The sequence below is a fragment of the Pediculus humanus genome, genomic scaffold (assembly GCF_000006295.1).
Source record: "Pediculus humanus corporis 1103172108232 genomic scaffold, whole genome shotgun sequence".
NCBI lineage: Eukaryota > Metazoa > Arthropoda > Insecta > Psocodea > Pediculidae > Pediculus > Pediculus humanus.
This window is the reverse complement of record NW_002987802.1, coordinates 173,025-189,370: the sequence shown is the minus strand read 5'-3', so window position 1 is coordinate 189,370 and position 16,346 is coordinate 173,025. Positions and strand designations below refer to the sequence as shown.

The 16,346-nt window shown below is 29.3% G+C and overlaps 3 protein-coding genes across 3 annotated transcripts; all 3 read left to right on the top strand.

Annotated features, from left to right (window-relative positions):
- Positions 1-1,652: 1,652 nt before the first annotated feature.
- Positions 1,653-3,352, top strand: Phum_PHUM456970 (Harpin hrpN, putative; the record flags this gene model as incomplete). Its single annotated transcript, XM_002429894.1, has 5 exons — positions 1,653-1,863; positions 1,969-2,400; positions 2,475-2,669; positions 2,746-2,922; positions 3,000-3,352. The coding sequence occupies 5 exons, from the start codon at positions 1,653-1,655 to the stop codon at positions 3,350-3,352; spliced, it is 1,368 nt and encodes a 455-aa protein (XP_002429939.1).
- A 3,241-nt stretch (positions 3,353-6,593) lies between these two features.
- Positions 6,594-9,906, top strand: Phum_PHUM456960 (DNA double-strand break repair Rad50 ATPase, putative; the record flags this gene model as incomplete). Its single annotated transcript, XM_002429893.1, has 7 exons — positions 6,594-6,859; positions 7,091-7,250; positions 7,376-7,608; positions 7,719-7,975; positions 8,168-8,982; positions 9,496-9,650; positions 9,744-9,906. The coding sequence occupies 7 exons, from the start codon at positions 6,594-6,596 to the stop codon at positions 9,904-9,906; spliced, it is 2,049 nt and encodes a 682-aa protein (XP_002429938.1).
- Positions 9,907-11,665: 1,759 nt separating this feature from the next.
- Positions 11,666-15,709, top strand: Phum_PHUM456950 (uncharacterized protein; the record flags this gene model as incomplete). Its single annotated transcript, XM_002429892.1, has 7 exons — positions 11,666-11,817; positions 11,857-12,935; positions 13,024-13,109; positions 13,748-14,027; positions 14,262-14,714; positions 14,966-15,391; positions 15,597-15,709. The coding sequence occupies 7 exons, from the start codon at positions 11,666-11,668 to the stop codon at positions 15,707-15,709; spliced, it is 2,589 nt and encodes an 862-aa protein (XP_002429937.1).
- Positions 15,710-16,346: the final 637 nt, after the last annotated feature.

The following is a 16,346-nucleotide window of genomic DNA, read 5'->3' as shown; positions in this document are numbered from 1 at the left end:
CCGGTTTGTTTTTGTTTATGATTTACGATTAATTTATTAACCCACTCAAAAAAAAATAAGAAAGGAAAAAACAAAAAAACGAAAAATTTTCTAATTAAAAAAAATAATAATAATAATTTTATTTTATCGGTTGTTGTTGTTGTTGCGGTTGTTGCGATCGCTTTATAAAAAATAAATAGTTTTATATGGACTATAAAATCATTCGTTTATCATATAAATAAATAAATAAATAAAATATTTTTCTTAAAAAAAAAAATGGTTTCCGTTTGTTTAGTTTCATTCACATTAATAATTATTTTATTTTTTAATATAAAATTTTTTCCTTTTTTTTAAACCTTTTTCATATTCTTTTTTTTCCTTTTTTTTGTTATAATAAATCTTTTTCCGTCGTGGTTTTAGTCATATACTCTATAACAAACAGACACACAATTTTATTATTATTATTATTTTTTTTTTTAACAAAACAATATTTGATATTGAATTTTCTTTTTTCCGACCGCATATGTATAAGTTATGAAAGAAAAGATTAACAAAAAAAAAGGAATGAAAAAAAGGTAAAAAAAGGAAAAAAGGAAAAAGGAAAAGGAAAATGTATAAAAAATAATAAATCATAAAAAAATAGAAAAAAAAAAAGAATAATGAATCCCTCATGTTTTTTTTTCTTTGACTTATTATTATTATTATTATATTTTCATCATTTTTTTTTCTATTATTTTAAAAAAGTCATCATCATCATCATCATCATCATCATCATCTTTTTTCTTGTTTCTTCATCATTTCTTTTTTTTTCTTTTCCAGATGTATCATTTCCTCTCACTTTCTCTCTCTCATCAATCTTTTTCTCTTCATCTTTATTTTCATTCATTCATTCATTCATTCATTCATTCATGAATTTTTCTTTTCTCTTTCTCTCTCACTTCAACAGCACGTTTTTTTTTCAGTCGATTACTTTCAATTCATCGCCATTTTTTTTTTTTTATGATAGTCTATTATAAATTTATGAAAATGATGATTTAAATTATTATTATTTTATTTTGAAATTCCAGGAACAGCAGAAGAAATGAATTTTTTTTAAAATACGAAATCATTTTGATTTGTTTGTTTATGTAAAAAAAAAAAAAAAATTTTCTCAAGCATAAACAAAAAGAAAAAAGAAAAATCGATAATTTATGCTCGGAAAATTTTTTAATCTTGACATTGACAATGACAATCAACAACCGAGGAAAAAAAAAAAAAAAAACTTTTAAGAAACAAAAGAGGGAGAGGTGGGGGAGGGGGTGAGGGGAGGGAGGGAGGAAGTTCCCAATGCCCCCCCTCTTAAAAAAAAAAATTTTCCACAACATTTCACACGGATCGAAAAAAATATGAGTCAGAAAATTTTAAGTTTTTAGGTATATAAATATGAAAAATTCAAATCTTGGATTATCATTCAATTGATTCCAGTCAATCAATTCCAGGTATGGAGAGTGATAAATAATAATAATAATAATTTATTTTTGATTTTGAATTTTTCGGTATATAGGAGGAGGGGTAACGAAGAAGAGGAAAATTTAAAAAAAAATTTTTTTAGAAATCGTTTATATAAAATTTGTTTTTAACAAGTGATTGATTGATTGATTGATTGATTTGTTTCTTTTTTTTACAGTTTAAAAATGTTTGTCGAATATATTTGTTCTATCGGACTTTTGTTGGTGGTTTCCGCTAGTGGAGCCGCCATATCCGATTTATCTGTCGCATCAACTAAATTTGGACCTCATTATCATCAACATGGCGGACTTCAACATTTTGTAACTCCTGTCGAAGGTTTTGTTTCTCCTGTTATTGAACAAGGTGTTCATATTGCACCTGAATCTCTTGCTTACGGTTCTGGTAAATTATTATTATTATTATTATTTTTTTGTGTTTGATGGTGATGTTAATAAATTTATTATAAAATTTTTATTTATAAAAAAAAAAAAAAAGGTGTAGGAGCCGGAGTTGGAGTTGGACACGGAGTCGGAATCGGTAGCCACGGTGTCGCAATTGAATCTGTTGGAGGTGCTGGTTATGGAGTCGGTGCTGGACTCGGTGCTGGACTCGGTGCTGGAGTTGGAACCGTTGGACTCGGTGCCGGTGTTGGTGCCGCTGGACTTGGTGCCAGAGTTGGAGCTGCTGGACTCGGTGCTAGAGTTGGTGCTGTTGGACTTGGTGCCGGTGTTGGAGCCGCTGGACTCGGTGCCGGCGTTGGAGCCGTCGGAGTTGGTGCCGCTGGACTCGGTGCCGGAGTCGGAACCGGATACACTGTTGTAGCTCAACCAGTTGTCGCCGCCGCTGGTGTTCCTCTCGTCGGTGGAGGATACCGTGGAGGATATAACGGAGGATACCAAAGTTCTGGACTCAACGAAGGAGCTTTGGCTTTAGGTAAACAAAATTTTTTTTTTTGCCAAAAAAATTAGTTCGAAAAAAAAAACTCAAACGTTCATTTTGGGTAACAGGAAACAAAGGAGAACATTTGTACAGAGAAGCCGTTGATGGAGAATTTAAAGATGGTTCTTATCAACGTAACGGAGGACATAAAAATGGTGGATATCACGGTGTAGAAACTTACAACGACAACAAACATCATTTAGCTGATGATCATTCTGATCAAATTGTTTACAGTGGTGCCAACGGATTAAAATCCAATCAAGGTAAATTTAAATTTTTCAAAAAAAAAAAAAAAAGAAAAGCGGAAATCAATAAAAAAAAAAAACGATTTTTAAACAGGAAGTGGAGAACTTTACGACAAAAATACCGGATACGCTGTCAACTCATACAACGCACTCGGTGACGAACAACTTAAAGGTTATCAAAAGGGACACAAAAAAACCGGTTTCAAAAAATCTTATCACAAGGATGAATCCGGAAATGACGAAACTTTTTACGACTCCGACCACGACGAAGGTAAATACCAATTTTTTTCGAATAAAATTCAAATTTGAAAATAAATGATTAATTTTAACGGTTTTTAAAAACAACAGGAAACTACGAATTCGGTAAAAAATATGGAGACAATTACGGTACAAATTATTTAGGAGGATTATCCGGTAATAAAAAATTCAACGAATATTCCGTCGGACAAGATGGCAGACACGGACACGTTGAAAATGGTAAACTCGTTGCTCAAAATCGCGGAGTGAAAGATTATTACAACAATAACGGTCACTACAACGATGCCAAACACTATGGCGGCTCTGGAGGATATCAAAGTTCAGAAACTGCCAAACTCGGTCTCAATCACGGATTTCAAAACGGTTACAATAACGGAAAACGTTTGACCGGATATGAAAATTCTAAAATCGGAACCGGATTCCAATTGCCATACGTTTATTAAAAACTACTTTCGCCCTCGTCATGGATATCGATAAACCGGATATGATTATTATTATTACTATTACATTTATTAAAAATTTTATTTATGGTTGATTAAAAATAAATAAATTTTATTACGTTTACGAAAAAATTTTTATTTTTTCTTTCGGGGGATTATCCGATGAAAATCATTCAGTCATTCATTCATTCATTCATTTGAGAACCCATTTGAGAATCCATTTGAGAATCCATCAACGCTAGAGTCTTTTTTTTTGGAGTTGAAATATTTACGATATTTCAACTCCAAAAAAAACTTGTTTTTCTCCATATATTAACGAGGTTAATATAAAATGTCGGTGATAAAAAAGTGAACGTGATGATGATGATAAAGATGATACGTGGAAGCAGACAGACGAATAAAATAAATTTAAAAAAAAAAAAAAATCAGGAAAAGGAATTTAAAAGAAGAAGAAGAAGAAGAAGAAGAAGAAGAAAGTTGTAAGGTCGGAATGAATGTGAGGGTAAAAAAGGATTTTGATGGGGACCTTCGGTTAAATTGGGGAGGATTAACCGGGGCAAAACTTGCTCAATCGATCCGAATTTTCTATTAATTCCACTGGCCAAAATCTTCTGACACGCTCACACACATACACACACAAGCAAATGATACTTTTTTTTATTATTTTTCTTTTTTTTTTTTTTTTTTTTGTAATTAAAACAAACGACGACGATGACGACAATACGTGACGTCGTGTCAATTAACGCAAACTCAATGATGGATCGACAAAAAAAATTATTATTATTATTATTTGTTTCTCTGTCGCTATTTTGTCAAAAAAAAAGGGAAAATTCAAACAATCCGACGACGACGACAACGACGACAATTTTTTTTCCCATCCCTTAAAAAATTTCTGGAATAAGAATCGAGTCCAGACGTTGACCTACTTATAAATTTAATTTTTTCACTTTCTTTTCATCTCCACCCCCGCCACCGTCATCGCCATTACACCCCGTCACACACACCACCTCCTCTACTCCCCCCCCAATGACTTTTTCCCACTAATTATTCCCCCCTCCAGGTAATACAAAAGGGAAAAACAATTTTTTGTAAAGCATTTTTTCCAGTTTTATAAATTTTCCTGTTCTTAATTTTTCTTTTCAATCCTTTACATTTCCGTTACATTTTTATTTAACCTTTTAACCTTTTAACCAACTCATTTAAATCATTAACGACCTTTAAATAATAATAATAATAAATGACGTCACGATTAAACGTTTAAAAAAAATTTATTTCTTATCAACATCGATTAGAGATGGAAAAATCTGGAAAACAAAAAAAAAAAAAAAAACTTTTATTAAACACGTGATTATATTTACATCCACAACTAACAAACTTTGTTTGTTGTTTGTTGTTGTTGTTGTTTGTTCGACACGAGATCACAGCCTTTTTTTAAAAAGAAAAGAAAAGAAAAAAAAAATTTTTTTTGTTGTTTCGTGCTACCAACGAAACGAAAAAAAAAAAAAATCTTCTGCTTTATAATGAAAGAAAAAAGAACTTTATTATTATTATTATTATTTAACATTCATCACGCGCACACGTGCACATCGCAATGTTTACAAACAACATTCAAGTGATTTAAGAAAAAAATTTAATTTTTTAATAAATAAATAATAATAATAATAATAATAAAAGTTAGTTGTATATTAATTAAAATAAATAAATTAATTATTATTATTTTAAGAAGAGCGTTATCAACGTCGTTCTTATCAATTTAAAAAAAAAAAAAATTTCATTTTATATAAATAAAATTTAAAAAAAAATTTGTAAAATTTTCAAAATGGCGGACATTCGTGTAAACATTTAGTCTCACGCGGCGTGTGTGTGTGTGCGTTTGTGATGTGACGAAAACTTTTATTTTATTTTTTTTTTTCCAGTTTTCCAGTTTTTTTTGTTGGGGGTAAATAAGTGAATACGAATAATAAATCCCTTTCTTCCCGTAGGATTAACAACTTGGAAAAAAAATAAAAGGAAGAAAATAATAATAAAAATAATAAAATGAACGTTAATTGTGGAAACGACGGTTGTTTAAAGAAAAAAAAATTAATCGTCGATACCGGAAGTCATCAACATGGAAAAGGAAATACCAGGTATGGGATCTTCACGGAAATGATTATTGATAACAACAACTGATAAGGGAAAATTCTTATCGATCCTTTTTTTTAGAAATAAATTCGATTTGTTATCGGAAAGTAGCAGCTTATCATCGAATCGTAATTCATCTGGACAATCCGAAGAAGATGTAAATTTCGATGGTGGTAATAAATTACATCCTAATCAGGTACAGTTAATAATAATAATAATAATGATAATTAAATTAATAAAATGATGAAATTTAAAATGGGAAAAAAATCGAGAGAGAGAAAGAGAGAAAAAAGAATTTTTTTTTTTTGGAAAAGAAATAGAGAAAAATAGAGAGAGAGAAAAGGATGGGGGAGATAGGGGGGGGAGATGCAGGATAACGAAACACCAAAAAGTCGTTAATCATATGTCAGAAAAGTAAACCGCAGAAAGAAAAAAAGGAAAAACGAATAAGGTTTTCGGGTTTTAAAAAAAAAAAAAATTTTATTTGAAAATAATAAAGAGCGTAGTAGTCGAAACACGTTTTTTCTCTCCAGAAAAAAGATTCCAGTTGAGAGAAAGAGAGAGAGAGAGAGAAAATCATCCATTTATTTCAATATAAACATTTTTCTTTTCATTGTCAGACGAACAACGGCAACAACAACAACAATAACCAACAAATTTTCAACGAACACGATTCATTAACTAAAAAACTTCAAGGTCAAGTTAAAGAATTACGTCACAAGTTGAAAATTTTGGAAGAATCAATAGAAAATAAAGATTATTCATTGGGTACGATGTCCAGGGAAAAGGATAGAGCAATGGGTGAAATAAAAAGACTGGAAAAAAATAACAAACAGTTAAAACGTAAATAATAATAATAATAATCATAATGATAATGATAACGAATCTGTTTCGATCGGAAAATTTTCATTCAATAATTCCAGAACAATTAAACGACGAAAGAAATTACTATCTGGAAGAAAAGGAAAGATTTTGCGAAGAAATGTCGAGATATAAGAAAAAAATACAAAATATAAAAATAATAAATTCTAATGATGATGATAATGATAATGATAATGATGATGATGACGATGGGAAAACAAAAAAAAAAAATAAAAACAAAAAAAAAAATTCTTTTCCGATGGATGGTCCGGAAAAAAGGAGTCAACAATCCTTCAAATGGTCACAAACGAATAAAGAAAAAGGAGATTTTATGAATGTTATCAGTAAAAGTGATAACGTTAAATTATCAAAATCTCAAAGGATAACAAACGATGATGATAATAATAATAATAATAATTTACTAAATCATCATCTGTACAGAAGTTTTTCATGTAGCGATCCGCATTTGAGAAAATCAGAATCCGTCGAAAGTTTTCATTTATACGACGGAAACGATCAATCGTTGTGAGTATTAAGTTTTTTTTATTTTTTTTCTCATCCATTTCCGGTTTATGCGAATGCTTTTCATATAGGTAAAAAAAAAAAAAATGGCGGTTTAGGAAACTGCGTTCGTTCTTTTTAGTACAAACTTTTATACCTTTTACCTTTTTTTTCATTTTTTTTTTTTTAAATATTCTTACTTCCCGTTCCATAATTGGTTTTTATCTTTTAACTGGATGAAGCATGTTTCGACAGGAGGATGGCAGCATTAAAAACGGAAAATGCAAAATTAAGATCGATCATAAGCGAAAGAGATGAAAGAAATTACGAACTTTGTTTGAGATTTTTAAGAATGAAACATTGTAAAAATGATATAAGGACGAGATTTCACGATTTGGAAAATGAATACCTACAGGTACGTGAAATGTAAGAATTTTTTTTTCCCCATTAAAATAAATTTAATGTTTTTTTAAAATAAAAATAAAAAAAAAAACCCACACGATGAGAATCCATATTGAAATTGTGTTGTGCGTGTTTAAGGTCATAACAAATCTAATGGAAAAAATTGACGAAGCGAGAGAAGAATTTAATTTTATAATTGATCAAAAGTTTAAAAAACCTTTGCACACGACCAACGCCATGTACCTTAAATTGATACAAAAAAATTCCAAAATGGCATTCGAAAATGTTTCTCTCCGTTTGGAAAATCAGTGCCTTAAAAAAGAATTGAAAAAATACGTTGTTTACGGCGGCGATTTACCGGAAGTCATGAGGTAATGGAAAATGTACACGCGACATCTACCCGACGGAAATAGTAAACTATTAGTTTTATAAATTTTCCCGTAGATGTCGCTAAATTTTTATATATTTTTTTAAACGTTAGGAAAATCGATAGTCAACCGACCGGGGATAATAACGATGATGAAAATGGCGGCGTTAAAATACTTTGCGCCCCGTCAAAAAGTGAAAGTAAATTAAATAAAACGAAGAAAAATGTCAATTTCAACGAAATCAAAACAATTTTTCAAAGGGATTTATATATAAAAAATTCAGATACGGACTCGACGAATTGCATGAGCAAAACATCGACGGCCGATCAAAGTAACGGAAGTCTAACGGATAGGATAAAATCGCACGAAAGTATATCGACACGTTTGATATTCGATACGGCGACGAACGATAATAAAAATAATATCGAATCGACATTACGTGGGTGCAGTTATAAATCATGGTCAATCGTCAAAAACAAAGGGGGGAGGGGAAAGAAAAAAAAGGGAAAAAACAAATAAAAATAAATTTAAAAAAAATTTTTTGTTTTTTTTTTGTTTTCAGAAACGAATTACTTACCGGACGAAATATTAAATAAATTATTTAAAAGAATCGATACGTCAAGTCATCAAACTATAAATAGTAATCAAAGAATAATCGAACAAACGAGTATCGAATATAAAAATAACGACATCCAATCGAACGATAGTCAAAAAGAATTCACGCCTTTTAATTTCCCATATAAAAACATTGTAGGAAAAACGGACAATAATATTAAAATAATTAAAAAAAAAGACAGACAAACAAACAAAACGGAAACGGATATGAAAAATAAAATGAACGATTCGTTCACGCCGACCGATAGCAAAGAATCATTTAACGATAATATAAAAAATACGTTAAATTATTTACCCGCGAAATACGAGGATTTAATAACCGTTACGAACAACAACAAAATGGCCGACGATGTATACGATTACGTCGACGATGACGTCATAATAGAAGAACAAATGAGAAAAAAACAAATAACGATTCGTAAAAATAATTCTAATTCGTCGAGTCAAAAATCACGTTTTTCAATAACGAATAAATACGATAAGAAAAAAAAAAAAAAAATCGGAACCGGAAATGAATATTCAATACTCGTCGGCGGTGATGCAAACGTTTACAGGGAAGCTAACGGAGTTCCGGTTTGGAAAAAAGACGTCATGAGTTTCGATGATGATAACAAATTGATAATGCCGATAAAGGATAGTTGCGGATTGGAGGAAAAACTCGATTTATCACTCATCGAATTACCACTTAAAAGTAATATTATTATTATTATTATTATTATTATTATCTATTGTTATTATTATCTATTATTATTATTATCGATTGTAAATTTTCTTTTTGTTTGTACAACAAAAGCAAAAGAAAAAAACAAACAAGAGGATTATAAAAATTTTACGAGTAAAATTAAAAAAAAAAAAAAAAAAAAAAACAGAAATGGTACGAAAATGATAAATGATAATAATAATGAAAGGAAATTGTTTTGGAAAGAAGAAGAAGAAGGAGATGATAATAATGATGATGATGATGGAGAAGATGATGATGATGATGGTGAGGATGATGAAAAAAATAATCATCATCTTCGTCGTCGTCGTCGTCGTCATACAAAATCTGGAATTTGCGTTGGATTAAACGAAGAAGAACATGATGGAAATGACGACGATGATAATGATGATGATGATGATGATGATGATGATGATGATGATGACGAAAAAAATTTTAATAAAAAAAATGGTAAGTGGATTAAAATCATTTTTGGAAAAAAAAAAAAAAAAAAAAAAACGAGAGTGAACGAATTAAATTTATTTTATTTTTTTTAAGAGCGTGAAATTCGACGACAGCAGCAACAGCAGCAGCAACCGCAACAACCGACAATCATGACGAATGAAAATAAAATAAAATCTCGTCGACCGGAAGGAAGTAAAAGATTTTCCCAACGTTTGATATCAACAAGTCCAGAACAATTGAAAAATTTTTTAACCGAAACCCAATTAGAGTTTGTATTATTATTATTATTATTGATGGATCGATCCATCGATCGATCGATAAATCGATTAATCGATTAATCGAACAAAATTTTTTTTTACAGAGCTTGTTATAAAATGGCGCCAATAATTGTTGGTCATGCGACGACGCACATGAATCCGGAAATACAATACGACGAATCAAAAAACGATATTATTCTCCAGTTGGTCATTCCAGCAGGAAAAGCCGTTAAAAAACCGTCAAAAAATCAATTAAAAACCGGTTAATTTTAATAAACAAATTAAAATTTCAATTTGTGTCTTATCGCATCGAATAAATATTAAATTAATAATAATAATAATAATTTTAGATAATAATTTGGAAACGATAAAAATGGCGGATAAAGAAACTTCAATGCTGGAAATAATCGGCGGAAATGAAGAAAAACGTAAAAATTCTCAAGTGAGAATACCCGCATCGTGTAATTTACAAACATCGAATAGTATTATCGACGTAACAGATTCTGAAATCCCTGGAAATTCTCAAAATAATAATAATAATAATAATAATAATATTATGTTAAGAACTCTTTCGGCTCCAGGATTACTCGAATCGAGTTGGTTGGATCCATATACGATTTGCGAAATGAGAGATTCCAGCACAAACACTTAAAAAAAAAAAGAAAATTTTTTTTTTTATTTATTTACTGGAATTATTATTATTATTATCATCATCATCATCATCATCATCATCATCATCATATACATAATAATAATAATAATAATAATAATAATAATAATACAAAATTTATCCATTAAATGGAATCGTTCCAAAAACAAAACAAAAAGAAAAAGTAAGTGTTAAAATTTTTTTTTTTTCGAAAAAAAATTCTATTTATCACGTCATAATAAACACGTCAATTATTTTTTTCAGAATGACGTCAACGACGAAGATGATGATGATGATGATGATAACAATGATGACGAGACATCAATCACTACAGTGAATTTAAACGAGAAAAAAAAAAAAAAGAAAAAGAAAAATTTTGTTTTCCATCTCCAGTTGAGAATTTTTATTTATTTATTTATTTATTAAGAGTTAATAATAATAATAATAAATTAAATAAATAATAAGTAAATATATTTATGTACATAAATAATAATTCGTTGTAATAATAATAATAATAATAATAATAATAATTTATTAATCGATCGGAAGAGAGGGAAAAAGGAAAAGGAAAAGAAAAAAACAACAAAAAAATTTTTAATAACGGTTTTTTTTCTTATGACGTCATTTCAGCACCGCCATTAAAATCGTGAAGTTTTATTACTCTATGGTTGTTTTTTTTTTTTTTGTAAAGCAGACGACGTTCAAACAATTGAAAAATAATTATAAAAACAAAATAGTAATGGCGTCGTATAAGGAAAACACACACACTTAAAAAAAAAAAATTTATTATTATTTATTATTTTAAAATAACTTTATGGATAATTATTTATACGTTAATAAAAAGAAAGAGAAAGAAGAAGAGAGAAAAAGAAAGATAGATAGATAAATAGATAAATAAATAGATAATTTTTAATAATAATAATAATAATAATAATAATACTTTTTATTATTTATACGAAAAATTTTTTATTTTTTTTTATATAAATTTTATATTTTTATTTTTATTTATATTTTTACGTGTGTGCGCGGGTGCGTGGTGCGTGGGTGGAATAATTATAAATGATAAGATAGATAATAGATAAAATTATCAAGTGTAAAAAAAAAAATTATATGTATATATATAATAAGAAGTAAAAAGGAAAAAAAAAAAATGAAATCAATTTCTGAACAATTCAACAGACAAGGAAGTAGAAAAAATTATGATAATATTGATTCACAGTATAAACAAGACGTTGGTAAAAAATTATTATTTTCAGGTATTTATTATTACTATTATTATTATTATTGGGGGGTTCGAATCGAATATTTAAATAAATAAATTTTTTTTATTTATTAATAGATTGTAATAATGAAAAAATTTGGAAAAATAATTGGAAAATGAAAACAACGACGAATAACATACCCAAAGATATATGGGGAAGTAATTTCGACGAAGATATATTGACAACCGGAAATGATACGGATGACGATTATAATTTTTATCAACTCGATATCGATTATCCGGAAGAAGAAGTTTCAGATTTGAGAATGTTAACAAATTTAAAATATAAAAAATATAAAAATGTTAGGTTTCAAAATGGCTGCGGCGGCGGTGGCGGAAGTACGGATTTTAATAATTATTTCGATACGTCCGAGGGTAGTTCTTTGGAAAATGATTTTACAGAATTCAACGCAAACGATTACGTACAACGTCAACGTCATCGTTATTCTCAAAACAATCAAGAACATTCTGGAAAATTAATTATGAACGAACAATTGAAAAATTTTTATAAACAAAATCGTAGGATTTTAATGGATCAATCAATGGAAAAAAAAAAATATGAAAAAAGATCTCAAAAAAATAATAATAATTCAGATAAATTATCGAGTTTTTACGAAGGTCCTGCTGCTGTTGGTGCTGTTGGTGGTGGTGGTGGTGGTAATCATCGACCCGTTGATTTGACTCAATTTGATGACGTAATTGGAAAACAAAAAACTAAAAAATTAGAACAGCAAAGATTTAAAAGAATCATGATGAAAGATGGCGGCGGAATACTGGATCAAAATTGTAACGATATGATTATTGATAAAAAACAAATTTGTAAATACGATCAAGATTTTGATTTAAGACAACAACAACAACACCATAGACACAATAATGGAGATTGTTACGAATATCATCATCATCATCAAACAAATGATGACGGAAGGAAAAAAATTTTAAATAAAACACACAAACAGCAAAATTATAAAAATCAACAAAGAGATTCTAGAATTTTTAATAATAATAATAATAATAATAGTAAGGATTGTTTTACTTATGATTTATCACAAAACGATTATAAAAATCATTTGAAATGTGGTAAAAGGAAAACTCTCGAAGCTGTCGAAGAACAACAAGAACAATTAAGCGATTCGACCTATGAACTTTTATGTCCGAAATTTTCAAGTCATACAATGCCGGATGATTTGTTAGAATATAAAAATAATGAGAAAATACGTATTAATAATGATGATAAATCAATGAATCACACGTACTGGACGAGTTGTAGGAAAAATTTTGGTGATAATAAAATGATAAGAACTCAAAGATTACATAAAATGAGATCGAGAAGAACGAGATTGAATCGTTTGAAAAACGGTTGGAAAAAAGCATTCGTGCATACGGGTGAGACATTTTTACAAAAAAAAATTTTTTTAAACGATAAACAAACTTTAAAAATAATTTCGTTTGTTTGTTTGTTTGTTATTGTTAGTCAGAGATGGAAATCGTAACGAACAATTAGGTGTTATTATTATGGGACCGGAAGGACCTGAATTTTACACGAAAAATCAAAATAACGTCCCAGCATCCGATATGGACCATTTTGAAAATAAAAGAATTGATTTACCATCGAGAAGGTTTTTTTTTTTTTTTAAATAAAATTTTCTTTTTTTTTTTTGTAATGAATTATTCTTCATTGTCCGCCATTTTGTTTTTTTTTTTTGTAGTTTCGACGTGATGACGGTTGATTGTAAAAATGTTTATTTATCATCATCGGAACCGAAAAATACAACATTTGGATCATCGAATGATTTACCATGTCCGGAGTAAGTTTTTTTTTATTTAAATTTTTTACTTTTCGGCCGCCATTTTAACGACTCCATATTTATTTGCAGGGATATAACGAACGTCGATGAAAAATTTGAAAATTTTACTAAAAATGTCAGCGAAATTGTTAAATGTTCGGATGAAAAGTTTTATAAAACATTATCGGATAATAAATATAAAAGTACACGTACTGATAAATATCTACGAGAAGAAGAAGTAGAAGAAGAAGAAGAGGAAGGAGATGGTGGTGGTGGTGGTGAGGAACAAGTAGAAGAAAATCAAAATGATGACGTCAAAAAACAACAGGTAATAACCGAAAAAAAAAATTTTCCAAATTTTGGATTTTTATTATTTATTATATAGTAAAGGGAGGAAAATTTTTTTTTTAGATGATGGAAAAAGAAGAAAATATAAGAAACGTTTCTTATCATTATCAAAATAATATGGTATCGAGAGTACCCAAATTGATAAAACCCCCAAGAGAAAGAAAAATAAGCGAAGAATCTAAAAACGTGGCAGATGCATTAAATCAACAAGCGAAGGAATATAAAGAAAATCCTCCGAAAAACGAAGATGAAAATTTTTTAAATTCATTAAAAGAAATAAAAGAAAAATATCCGCCGAAAGAAATATCAGAAGAAACGGCAAATGCTAATTTATCATTATGGGGTATGAGAAATTCATCATTCGAACAACACCAACAACAACAACCACAACAAACAAACGATTATGATGTTGAAATGGAAGGTAAAAAATACGATAATAAAAAAATGACCCAAATAAAATCGAATGAGGTAAATTCTAAATCCACGATAAATTGGACAAAAGAATCGGAAAACGTGTCGGAAAATTATTTAAATGAAAAAAATTCAAATGATAATATAATATCGGAAATGTTTCGAGATCTCGTTGAAAATGGCGGAGCTATATCGATAGAAGAATCTAAAAATTTACAAAATTTATTCGGTAAAGTTTTTAATAAAAATTCTAAAACGAATCGAGCGACGGAAACGGTTCCACCTGCTGCTCCCCCATCTCCTCGTCCTCCCGTTTCCGTTTCCGAAACGTATTCAAATCAAAATACAGGTTTTAATGAAAATTCATCGCCACGTGGCAACACGACGATCGAAGATTACAAATCGAAAGAAAAAAATTATAAAAAAAAAACCGTTGAAGTTAACGAAGCAGACGACGATGACGAGGAAGATGACGACGGTGCTGCCACCGCTACCGCCGCCGGTGCCAAAGCGAACCAAGAAAATGATAAAAAAAATTATAAGAAAAAACATCACCATCATCATCAACATCATGGCGGCGGTGATGAATCCGAAACGACGACGGCATTTTTAAACGAATGTAAATTATTAAAGAATATAAAAGGATACGATAATAATAATAATAATGATAATGATAATAATGGTAATGATGATGATAATGATAAATATTATAAAAAACCACAAAATAGAATGAAATCGAATAAAAAAAAAAATTTTATCGGTGATAAAATGAAAATATTAAGGGATGCATTACCAAGGTAATAACACAAACAAACAAACAAGCGTTTTTGGAACTTAATGATAATAATAATAAATATAATTTCAGCATAGCAGCAGAAAACGAAGCAGCACATTTAAAACAATTAAAAAAATACATAGATAAATTTATAGAAAGAGTCGAAGCAGCAGCACATACGGAATGTAGCAACAACAACAAACGAAAGAATAAAACAAAAATTGATTATTCAACAACGACAAACAGTAGCACGGAGGTTAAAGTCGATGCTAAAAAAATATTAGACATTGTTGTTAACGATCCATATAAAACATTATCCTCTGATGTAACAATAAACATAGCAAAAAATTTAACGGACGCATTGGTACAAGATAAATTAAACAATCACAACAACCACCACCACAACAACAACAACAACAGCAACGTTACAAAAGGAATAATAATAAAAACAAATAAAAAAAATTCAGATTTCGAAACGGATGATGATAAGTTATCACGTTGCGGTGCAACTTCCGGAAGTGGTAAGTCAACGACGGTTCCTAATAATAATAATAATGATAATTTTTTTAATTATTTCACGTTGGGTTTTTTAATCATTTGCGGAATTTTTTACATCTTTAAAAAAAAAAATCAATAATTTATTAATTAATTAATTTATTATTATTATTATTATTATTAATGACGAGAGAAAAAAAACACCACAAAAAACACAAAATTTTTATCTAGATCGTTTTGAAGAAACCGAACCGCCATATTTGAAACAATTGAAAAAAATGAGAAACGAACATTTAACAAATATACTTTTGGAAGTGAAAAGATTAAGCGAACTTTTAAGGTAGGATAATGATAGCAAATTTCTTATCAAAAATTTTCCACCTTTTTATTATTATCATTTATACCCCTCCCCCCTCTTTTTTTTAGGTTTTTAGATCGATGCAACCGTATAAAGTAAATAAAAAAAACAAAAATTTTTCTCCAGTACTTTTTATATATATATATATATACGTGTCATATTCAAATAAAAATATATATAAACGTAATAATAATAATAATAAAACGCGTGCGTTTCATTCATTTCTAATAATAATAATAATGATAATTGTGCGTGTGTGTGAGAGAGAGAGTGCGTAAGTTGTGTGTGTGTGTGTGTGTGCTTGATCGAAATGTAACGTTTATTTAATAAAAATGGATCTTTTTGCACAAAAAAGGGATGAAGAGAGTGCGTAACGAAGCTTCTCGGGTTGAGGGGGAAGGGGTGGGTAGGGGAATAGGGAGTCGGGAGGGGGTGTGTGTCCCGAGTCCTGCGCAATGAAAATTCCAATAGGATCGAGGGGTTGATCCGGTGATTTTAGTGTTTCATTTTACATTTTAAGAATTTTACTATTCGTATTAAAAACGTGGTTTAGAATAAATTAAATTACGGAAGATGATGATGATAATAATGATGATGGTGGTAAAGTGCGTGATTGTGCGTGA